Source organism: Brachyistius frenatus, unplaced genomic scaffold, assembly GCF_029030835.1.
Source record: "Brachyistius frenatus isolate BFR_SWC_R1_liver_20210118 unplaced genomic scaffold, ASM2903083v1 Contig_136, whole genome shotgun sequence".
Taxonomy (NCBI): domain Eukaryota; kingdom Metazoa; phylum Chordata; class Actinopteri; family Embiotocidae; genus Brachyistius; species Brachyistius frenatus.
The window spans coordinates 67,497-77,707 of NW_027210735.1; the positions used below are offsets into that span (position 1 = coordinate 67,497).

The following is a 10,211-nucleotide window of genomic DNA, read 5'->3' on the forward strand; positions in this document are numbered from 1 at the left end:
CTTTTTAAAAAAAAATCATGAATTAATAATTAGTGGTGTCACATTTATTCAGTGCCGTTACAAGAGCATCAGTCTAAATGGATCTGTTCGTTAGAAAGATGAGTGAATATTCAAAAAACATAGAAGGCAGGTAAAGTGAAAAATACAATTAAAGAGAAAAGCTGACGCATCCGTACCAGCAGGCGGCGGTAGACAAAGGACGAGACACCCCGTGGAGAAAGAAAAGACGTCAAAGTGACTCGAAGACACCTCGCCTGCGCTGGAGACAGGCTGCTGATCTGTGAGCCGAGGCTCGGCGGTGCTGAAAGGACAGCTCCTCCGCTCTCTGACATCTGCAGGTAGGCAGATGTGTCGCTATGGAGATGGGATAATTGCACTAAAATGATTGACGCCATCACCGGCACGGATTTTCTACACTGTCTAAGAAAACAAGAGAAGGGGAAGGAGAGGAAACTGCGGTAGTATTGTAAACGCTGTGTGTCAGCATGCGTTGGCCTTCAATGGGGATTCCCGGTGTTTATGTGTCGATGAAAAAAGGGGCGTGAAGAACGCAGTTTTGGTTTCAGTCCGCGGGAGCTTCTTTTACTTGCTTTGATGCCCTGTGATGTGCACATCTGTTGGTGCTAGGTTAGGAGATCACAGAGAGACGGATAAGATATTCTTGGTATTCTCAGTGGTCCCTGAGAGTCCCTAGACCCTACTTTGCTCAGAAATTAATTATTTCTCAGCAGCAGACTTATATTCTCGTTATTAGAGTTTCTGCAAGATGCTCCACGTAAGTTGCTCTCAACCAAATCATATCCTTGAAGGGTCATTCTCTCTTATCTGCTAATGTTAAAGAACCGTTGTCATTGTATTCACCTCTGCTACTTAATAGCTTCTGATAACATGCTGATCTTTTATTTTCAGGCACCTCAATGTAATAATATTTCACCACCAGTAGTCCTAAATTTGCGAGTATTTTCAGCAAAAAGAGTAAAAGTGTTATATTTTACTATTGGATTACAAATAGTGGTACAATTTGATATGTGAACAGTATTTGGAGCTAATTTAAACTAATTTGTCCACTGCTGGTCGTTTTATAACATTGTCTTATAAACTGACATGTTTTGTGTGAATATTAAAATTGTTCTGTCGTTGAATAATTGTACTTTACCACCCCTGCTGCTCACGGTGTGTTTTTTTTACTCTTCACACAGCCATGTTCACCCGGATGCTAAAACTGAGACTTCTCAATGCTGTAGCACCTGCGTACTTCTTCATGGCTACGGCAGTCACCTTTATTTTGCACTTTGGCTTCTTCATCCCAACAATCTTTCCAAATCCAGGCACATCGCTGAGGGAGTCTACGACTCTGCACACAGTGGTTTTCCTTTTCCTGATGTTCAACGCTTTAGGGAATTACATTATGACTATCAAATATCCTGCTGAAAGTGCCAACGAGACTGTGATCCCGGTGTGTTCGCCGTACTGCTCGGACAAAGTGGACGCACACTACCTCCTGAACGGCCGTCACTTCTGCAAACTGTGCAAGAAAGTTATTCTCAAGAGGGATCACCACTGTTTCTTCACTGGAAACTGCATCGGCAACAAGAACATGCGCTACTTCATCATGTTCTGCATCTATACATCGTGCACATGTTTGTACTCTCTGGTTCTCGGCGTGGCCTTCCTAACGGTGGAGTACTCCATCTCCTTTGAGAACCCGCTGACCTTCCTGACGCTCCTCCCTCTCTCCACTGGCTACTTCTTCATGGGTGAGTTTTCCAATTAAAGCTGACAATTTAACATACTTGCTGGCTTGCTGAAGCACTCAGGTTTTTTCTTCTTCGTCCTCACAGGAACTACCTCAGGCTTGCAGTTGTTCCTGGTGCTGATGCTCTACGTGTGGCTGGGCATCGGTCTGGTCTGTGCAGGTTTCTGTTGCCAGCAGGTGCTGCTGGTGGCCCGGGGTCAGACTTGGTGTCAGATGCAGAGAGGGCAGCTTGTGGAGAATCGCAGCCCCTGGAAAGCCAACCTAAAGGATGTTTTTGGTACCCGCTGGATCCTTGGCCTTATCCTGCCTGTGCAGACCGGGGAGACATGCTCTGAAGACACAGATGCACCGAAACAAGACTGAATGATGACCACATATCGTAACAATAGCTCCTCATAAGTCAAACAAGGTGGTCAATTTTAAAAACTAAATGGCTGCTTTATGACGTTTAAAGTAGTCCATGAAATAACTAGCTGTTAGCACACATTCCTTTAAGGACAGGAGCCATACAAGCAATGTGAAATAAGTGCATAGTGTGAGTGTATTCTTTCAGTAGCTTTTTAAAAAGGCAATATTAAGACAAATAAGTTGGTCATTTTGGACATCCAGTAGTTTTACATGCAGTACTAAATGCTTGCCACAAAGTGTAAAGATGGCTTTGCATATGCCTTCACCGCTTTGCAGTTTTGTATGATTTGACAGCCTGTGCCATGCGGTGCTCTGAGATTATCTGTCAAAGTGCATTGTTCTTCCACACCTCCTTGCAGGAATGCTACAATGTGACATTCAGGAAACTCAAGAGTCGCTTTTTATGACAATAATTCACGTTGACGTTAAGGGCTATCAGACAAGGGAACTCGAGGACGTCTCCAGCATAAACTGCCAGGTTGGACATTGACTCATGAAGGTACAGTCATATGCTCATCTATAAGAATGGGTGGGGGGAACTATATTATTATCCAGGGTATTGTTCACTATGTGCCATTAAGTCACGTCTTACATGCTTATAGATGACCCCAAAGATGAGGTACTCAACTCCACTGCTATTGATAGGGCACTCTGCATAATAATGATAATAATAATGACTTTTCACTGTTATGCTGCGGCCACAGCTGCTGACATACTGAACATTATCTCAAAGATGTTTTGGGTTTCAATAAATATACTTTTTAGAGATATTTTGTCTATTCCTGTTATATCAATAAAATTATTCAAATCACACCAAGCTGTAAGTTTTCATCTTTAATCATGACACATTCTGAGCTAGAAAAGTACAATCGAAGAAAGCGGTCTTCAACAGTTTAAATGAGTCAATTCTGCTGAAGATACAGAAATCACACTTCAAAATAAAAGGAAAAAACATGATCTGAAATAATTTAGTCACCCTCCTTTTGCCCTTTTCAAATCCAGACTGATTTTTATTATGTCTTAGTTTTCAATGGCTAATGATTGGAAAATATTGCAATCATAGTATTTTGTTGCTGAAATAAATATCTGGAGTTAACATTTCAAACTGAAGCATTCATGACTCTGAATGTATCATTTAGCCAGGGCAATGATTTGTTTTATAATTTCAAATAGGAATATTAATTCTTTGGAGAGCCTTAAGTACATTCAACTTTCTTCAAGATGAAGCTCGTTAAGAGATAAAGAAGCTGCTCAAGCGTTGATATGAAGTACAAACATGAACATCCTTAAAAGGCACAGGCATCCCATGAACATTTATATTCACATTATTTTATCAAACCATAATGCTCACTTTGAGAATCTAAAGACTAAAGTGCAAGAAGAGTCTGCAATATAAAACTGAGGGAAAACATTTAGCTCTCTTTTCCTTGTCTTAAAAGTTCAATGAATAACTACATCATAACAAGCCTAAAACTACGGTAGGAATGAACATGGCAGCAACAGATCTCAAGGCAAGACAGTTTTATGGCTACAGCACTTCACTTGCTACAATTTCAGCTTTCACTTCACCAGTGAGCCGATGAAATCCTCGTGACATAATCTGGGTTTGTTTACATTATTCACACAGCTTTAGTCTTGGTCAGAAAGGTTACTGCAAATAAATAATACTGACACTAAATAATGAAGGTATACATATATAAAAACAAAACTAAAAATGTTCTGCTTTCGCCAGTCGTCTGATCCAGTTGCTGTTTGAGAACACAAGTCGTCAGTAAACACACTTCCTAACAAAGAGGGCATCTGCTCTTTCAGCGTCGTTTACTATCTGATTCAGAAACAAAGGCTCGAGAACAAGACACTGACCTGCTGGTTACAGATGCAGGATGGACGTGTATGCATCAGGTTTTTCTATTTGATCTAAAAAGTACAAATTATGGTCCTATCTACTCTACAGCAACAACATTCACGGCATTTCTAAAGAACTGACCCTGTGTGTCTTCGTATTTGCTGTAAGGCATGCATGAATGCAATGAGGAGTTTGATATATATAGTAGAAGCCATAGCCCTATTGCAAGTGACACTTGCTATTTTTTGAAACAGCAGTGGCAAGAAGATTCATTATAGGCGAGGGTTTGAAATATAAGCATGCTTCCCAACTCCCACTTCTTTATGGTGGTTGTGCTTCATATCAAATCAGCAGTTCTTGATGTTTCTGGGTTCCTGCCCTGCCTGTAGAAGATGATTCATGCCCCCGAACGCCTCTGAAAGCTTCCGACGCCTGTACTACGAAGCTGGATGTGCAGTTATCGAGGTTACGTCAGGTTTTACCTGTAGGTTTTCAGAACTACGTTGCCATGGTAACTTATGCTGCAGACCGAATCTGCTCTGGAGCAGAATAAGTTCGAAATAACAGATGAAAACGCATAAAAGCGCCGCCCGACCAATCAACTCTCTTGGGGAAAAAAAATGGCATCACCGATCGTAGAAGATCCCGTGGAGCTCGGTGTGCAAACAGTGACACAGTGATAAGAGATTTCCCACAACAGAGACGGATTGAAGCCCTAAAGCTTTGTAATAGTAAACCTACATAATGCTTTTAAGTATGTTTTATATTGATTTCTTATTTTCTCCCCAGTCCATTTGTCCAGGGATGCAGCTGAAAAAAAACAAGACTAAAACTGTCAATCACTCATCATATCTCCAGCGAATTACATTAACACAATTGTTAGTTGACCATCTGTAGTATTAAACTGCATATTACGAATACTGTTTATACTGTGTATATTTGCACTGTATTAGGCTACATCAGCTATTTGAATGCTCTATCATTAATTAATATTTGGACAGCACCTGTATTTGACTGGGTTGTATTTTCCTCATTACTTGATTTTTCTCCTGTACTTTATAATTTTAGATTGTTTTGCACCAAAACAAATTTCTTGTATGTGAAAACTTATAATCGTGATATTAGATGCAACTTACATGGTGATTTTTTTTAATTTATTTTTTGCCAGCTGCAGCTGTTCTGCTTTCAGCCTGGATTTCATGTTTAACTTCTTCACATCTGTCTAAGATTGTAGTTTTCTCCTCATTTGTAAAATATGCCGCTCTGCTTTCAGTACACGTGTCCATGTTTGATTGGTCAGTTGAAGCAAAACCTGGGTTGACTTACCGAGTTGTTAAAAGCTTTGTGTAAACCCTTGGTGCGATCTAGTTTTTTAGGTTTCCTTAAGCCACGTAACTGAAAAATACACGGTATGTTGAACCTGCTTCGTAGTACAAGCCTCTGGCTTAGTTCAGCTTTACTGTAACAATCTGATATGTATTTCTTTCACATTCACAAAATCATCTCGTGACCTCCTGACTGATCCCCCAGATTCAGAACTGCTGGTCACATCTGGAAACGCATTACGCCAGCACTCTCTGAGCTTTAGCTCCCCACGGTTCCTTTCCTGTGTCCTGCAGAGAGAGCTGGAGTTTAGTCCAGAGCTGAGGGTCTCCGCTGCCCAGAGCCTCCAGCAGCAGAGCCGTTTGCTCCTGAAGCTGCTGCAGCTGACCCTGGGTGCGCTTATTCTCCTTCATCAGCTGCTTCATGCGCATGGTGATGCCCAGCAAGCCGGACTGGTTGAGGATGTTGTAGGTGTTGCTGAATCGTTTCAGTTTGTTAGTGTGCGGCGACACGGCGTCCTGGTGTTTGTCAGCTTGCATCCCGTTGCGGTCTGTTGCAGTCCTGAATTGGTCCGTGTAGGATGCGAGACAGCTGCTTCCTGCTAGTGGGGAGAGACACATGTCCTTGAGCTGCTCCTGAGTCTCGGCTGCCTGCGCTCGGTTGGTTGATGCTTCGAAGTTGGAGATGGGTTGGGCTGTAGGCTGCAGTGCTGGCAGCGGGCTGGAGGAGCTGTAGAGCCTGTGGCCATGATGGCGCCTCCTCTGTCGCTGGTCATATCCTGATGCTGCACTCCCCCTCACCCTGGAGGGTCCCACCCTCTTCCTGGGTGCGTCCGCAGGGTGCGGGGCGATTTTAGGATACGACTTGAGGATGGGCATGTAGCTTTTTGATTGTCGCATATTTTCAGAGCCAGTCTTAGGAGAGCTGCTGCTGCCGCTGCCATTGGATACCATGGGTTGAAGAAGAACCACCTGTGATTGGGGCATCACTTCCAAGGGTGAAGGAAAGCCCCACTGTTTTTCTGCTGGAGCCACGGAGGCTGGCTAGAGAAAGAATATACCTTTGATATCATGCTAGAATCTGTGAAACATTAACTATAATACATTATCTGTTAAACATAAGGGTTAGACAAAATCTTAAAACAAAGAATTCCCCTTTAAGAAAAACAATATACTGGAGACAAATCTCCTCCATTGAAAACAGGACAACGTCACAAACACTGTGTTACTTTGGTAACGTTAATTTAGTGATGCAGCTACTGTGGAAATTTGACACTGCGGAAATTGAATATCGAGTATATATTGAAACAAAAATGTATACCAATCCAAAACATTTTTGAAATGTATGTAACGTGAAGAAATATAATTTGATTAATTTACATGTTTGGTGTCATTCCTAAAAAGTATACAAATATTTTGCAGATTATTTACAGATTATTATTTCATAATTTGTCAATTATTTACAAATGATGATGTCTTATTAATAACTGCTAGAACTTAATAACTAATTTAAAAATGTATTGAAATATTGAAGTTAGTAGCCTAATTATAAAGTCAAGAATAGCTTTTTGATGTTGTGCTCATCACGTTTGAGTATTTGATTTCTAGATTATTTGAGCAATGTTGTTTTTAGGGAATTTAAACACTTAAATAGGCACATCAGTGGTGATAATGCAATTTAAAAACGGCAAAAGTTATAGACGTAAGTGAAGCCCTTTGCAGGCTTCTTTCACTTCCAAGCGTAACGAAATAAACAGTGCAGAGTCTGACAACACTGCCGTACTTTACCTGCTTTAAGACAAAGTTGTTCATGATGATCATTGGAGACAGTCCGGCGTACGAGCCTCCCAACACAGCCACCTGTGGTTCCTGGCCGACTGCTGGTCCATTTCTTCTTGCGTCCTCAGAGTCGGTCAGCTCGACTGTACTGAGGTACTCTGAGCTGGCGTCTGAGGACGAGAGGACGAGAGGAGTCATATTATGTTTAAAAGAAAAACATGTACCGCACTGTAGAGACAGAGCATTAGGACTATGAAAACAGTGGCAGATGCAGATAAGCATCTCTCCAGTGTCTGGAAAAGGTTACCATCAACCTAATGAGGTGGGCTGAACCTGAATCCAGGGCAGCCCTCGTAGTGTAACTAAAGGTCCTCCCCAATAGATCATAGCCTAAATAGAAAATGTGACCTAGATCTCCAGATTTGATTAGGGCTTACCTTGTTTATGAATTGATACTCATTGCTTCTACTCATTTAAATTCTACTTGCATACATGTGCACCGAGTAGAGAACACTAAACCTACTGCACAATAACACAAAGCTATACATCTATATCACTTCAGAGAAATGTAAGCGAGTCAAACCTGAGAAGCCAGAATCTCTCTCCAGGTCATGCTTGGATATTCCGAGATGGGGCGACCTGGTGAACGTCTGCGTCCGCCGTCTGTCGGGTCTACTGAAGCTGCTCATGCTGGTCTCTTCTGGGGGGGGAATAAAGAGTTTAGACATAGGAAATCAGAAACACAAGTTTGTAATCACCCCCTTCTTTGCATATTATGTTTTATTGAAGCAAATAGTTGTAAACTTTGCGTTTTAGGCCTGTTCTTCGAGCTCTACTAAATAATCCACATTGTAATGAACCTGCGTTGTTTAAAGATCATGCACAACGCTGCGAATGTTTTGAACAAGATATTGAAGTGGGGTTTTTTTTATTTTTTTTTTTTTTTTTAAAACAAAAGCAAAATCAGATGGATTAGATCTTAAATCTGAGAGTCTGACCTGTGCAGCGTTTTTACATCTTCTTTGTTGTTAAAAAAAATAAAAATAAATAAATAAATACGCAACGCAGAGTCAACGCTGATGAACCGCTGACGACGGTTAATTTACCGGACACAGATTGACTTTAACTCGATGAGACGACGACGGTGCTGCAGCAGTAAACATGTGGAGTGTAACATCAGCTGTTCGTTTCTACGACAGCATGTTTTCTTGTTTAGTATCCTGCTCTTGTTAGCCCACTTAGCTCGGTGACGCCTGCTTAACGCAGTTTCAGCTCGGCAACCGGGTTATCAAGAGACTACCGATCAACTGTGACGTCACCGGTGTTGTTGTTGTTTGCAAATCTTACCAATCTGTCGTTTGCTTGAATATCTGTTTATCCACGTTGACGGTATTCCCCCCCGCCCCCCCCTGTAGGTAAAGCCACTCGACTCTGGCCAGCTAACGTTAGCTGCAACCATTGAGCACCTGCGACCCTCAACGCAGTCTTACAGGCAGCCTACAATGACATGCTCGCCTTGACCCAGTGGGCAGGTTTTAGGGCCCGAGCACCGATGGTGCGAAAGCCCTGTTGTTGTCCAAGCGATTATTATGATTCTCCGCAAACAACTGCATTTTTAGAGGCTTTAATCATACTCAAAAACCCATGGAAGTCGGTACACCCGTCTCTCCCGGCGGAAAATGTGGTATTTTAGAGTGGGCGTGGCCAAATGGCTCGCTGTCGCCATTTTTTGGCGATTCGCACATGTTGTACTTTAACAACAAACTCTTCCTTCAAATTTTGTCGGACCGACTTGAAATTTATTCTGTGCACTCATAACATGTTTGGAATTAAAAGCTATCATAAGAATTCGTTTTTGTCGATCGGTGCGCCCGTGGCGTGGCGGCCAAAAAGTGACCCAAAAGTCATGCTAAAAAATGTGATAAAAAACGACTTTTAGGTCACTTTTTGCTGTAGTATGATTTTTTTTTTCATAATTTGGATGACATGCCATAGTATGATTTTTTTTTAACGTCATAACAAAGTGGGTTTCAAACTCTACCCTTCTTACCAAGAGGTGGCAGAGCTAACCACTGTGCCACCAATCTTCAAAGGAGATAGTCTGCATTGTGACAAAATATTCATTCAAATGCGACCAAAATTGCCGCAGACATTCTTTGGATAGTAGATATACGTGTTTTCAAGGGGGTCTGCAATGATATTAAATATCTTCCTGTAATGTGTAGTGTATGCAAAACGTTTTTAATTTCTCCAAACATTTAAATTTCACTAAAAGTTGAATCACCATCAACAGGTGGAATCTGAACCATTAATAGCAACTTTGGTGAAGTAGAATCTTTTACCTGTTGAGTTAACCAGACTGTCGGTGAGTTGCTGAAAGCTCTGAGTGAATTCACTTTCTCCTGCTGCATCATGTCCTCCGAGCTGGAAACGACCTCACGAAGACACAGGTTCGAGCCCCGCAAAAGTAACACACACGGTTCATGGTTTACGGAGGGCGCCGATCACGGAGAGCAAATCCCTGTAAGGGTAAGCCACGTGGTTCAAGGGGGCTGAGACCTCCTAAGGCGAGTCCCTCTAAGGGTAAGCCACATTGTTCACAGGGGCTAAGTCCCTATAAGGGTAAGCCACATTGTTCACGGGGGCTAAGTCCCTATAAGGGTAAGCCACACAGATTTTGGGTTTGTACGTGCAGTCATACTAAAACCAAAAGTCAACAACTTGGAAAAAAAAAAAGTCCAAGAGACTTTTTTCTTTTTCATTGTGCACTGGTTAGAGCAGTGAGAAGTAACACTGACATGCATGTCAGTTCAGAAAAAGTTGCATCCAAAAAGTGATAAAAAAAAAAAAAAAAAAGTCATCCAAAATATCCAAAGTACGTCCTCCGAAATATATTTAAAAAAAAAAAAGTCACTTTAAAGTGGTTTCAAGTGAGGGGCTGAGAGTTGGGAAGTCCCTGTAAGACAATACTAAGGGCATATATGTTGTTCCACACCTGACTGTGCAGAGAGGTTGCCAGGGAAACGGGTCAAATCCAGATGATGTTTTTACAATACCGGGTCCTTGTTTTTGCATTGTGTGCAACCCCCTCCAGGCTTCT

At 41.8% G+C, this 10,211-nt stretch overlaps 2 protein-coding genes across 7 annotated transcripts; one reads left to right on the forward strand and one right to left on the reverse strand.

Moving 5' to 3' along the window:
• The first annotated feature begins 245 nt into the window (after positions 1-245).
• zdhhc22 (zinc finger DHHC-type palmitoyltransferase 22) lies at positions 246-2,930 on the forward strand. Of its 3 annotated transcripts, none has more exons than XM_069714913.1 (3): positions 246-338; positions 1,200-1,757; positions 1,842-2,930. In XM_069714913.1, exons 2-3 carry the CDS (start codon positions 1,202-1,204, stop codon positions 2,117-2,119), a joined length of 834 nt encoding a protein of 277 aa, XP_069571014.1. In that variant the 5' UTR covers positions 246-338; positions 1,200-1,201; the 3' UTR covers positions 2,120-2,930. The 3 variants fall into 3 exon arrangements, with proteins under 3 accessions (XP_069571014.1, XP_069571016.1, XP_069571015.1); XM_069714915.1 differs by lacking the exon at positions 246-338 and adding an exon at positions 455-458; XM_069714914.1 differs by lacking the exon at positions 246-338 and adding an exon at positions 479-775.
• Positions 2,931-2,985: 55 nt separating this feature from the next.
• Positions 2,986-8,740, reverse strand: cipca (CLOCK-interacting pacemaker a). 4 transcript variants are annotated; one of them, XM_069714909.1, is made up of 4 exons: positions 8,459-8,740; positions 7,695-7,811; positions 7,121-7,281; positions 2,986-6,376 (listed from the first exon to the last, which is right to left on the reverse strand). In XM_069714909.1, the coding sequence occupies exons 1-4, from the start codon at positions 8,568-8,570 to the stop codon at positions 5,573-5,575; spliced, it is 1,194 nt and encodes a 397-aa protein (XP_069571010.1). In that variant the 5' UTR covers positions 8,571-8,740; the 3' UTR covers positions 2,986-5,572. The 4 variants fall into 4 exon arrangements, with proteins under 4 accessions (XP_069571010.1, XP_069571011.1, XP_069571012.1 ...); XM_069714910.1 differs by having other exon boundaries at positions 7,695-7,808; positions 8,459-8,739; XM_069714911.1 differs by lacking the exon at positions 8,459-8,740 and adding an exon at positions 8,218-8,420.
• Positions 8,741-10,211: the final 1,471 nt, after the last annotated feature.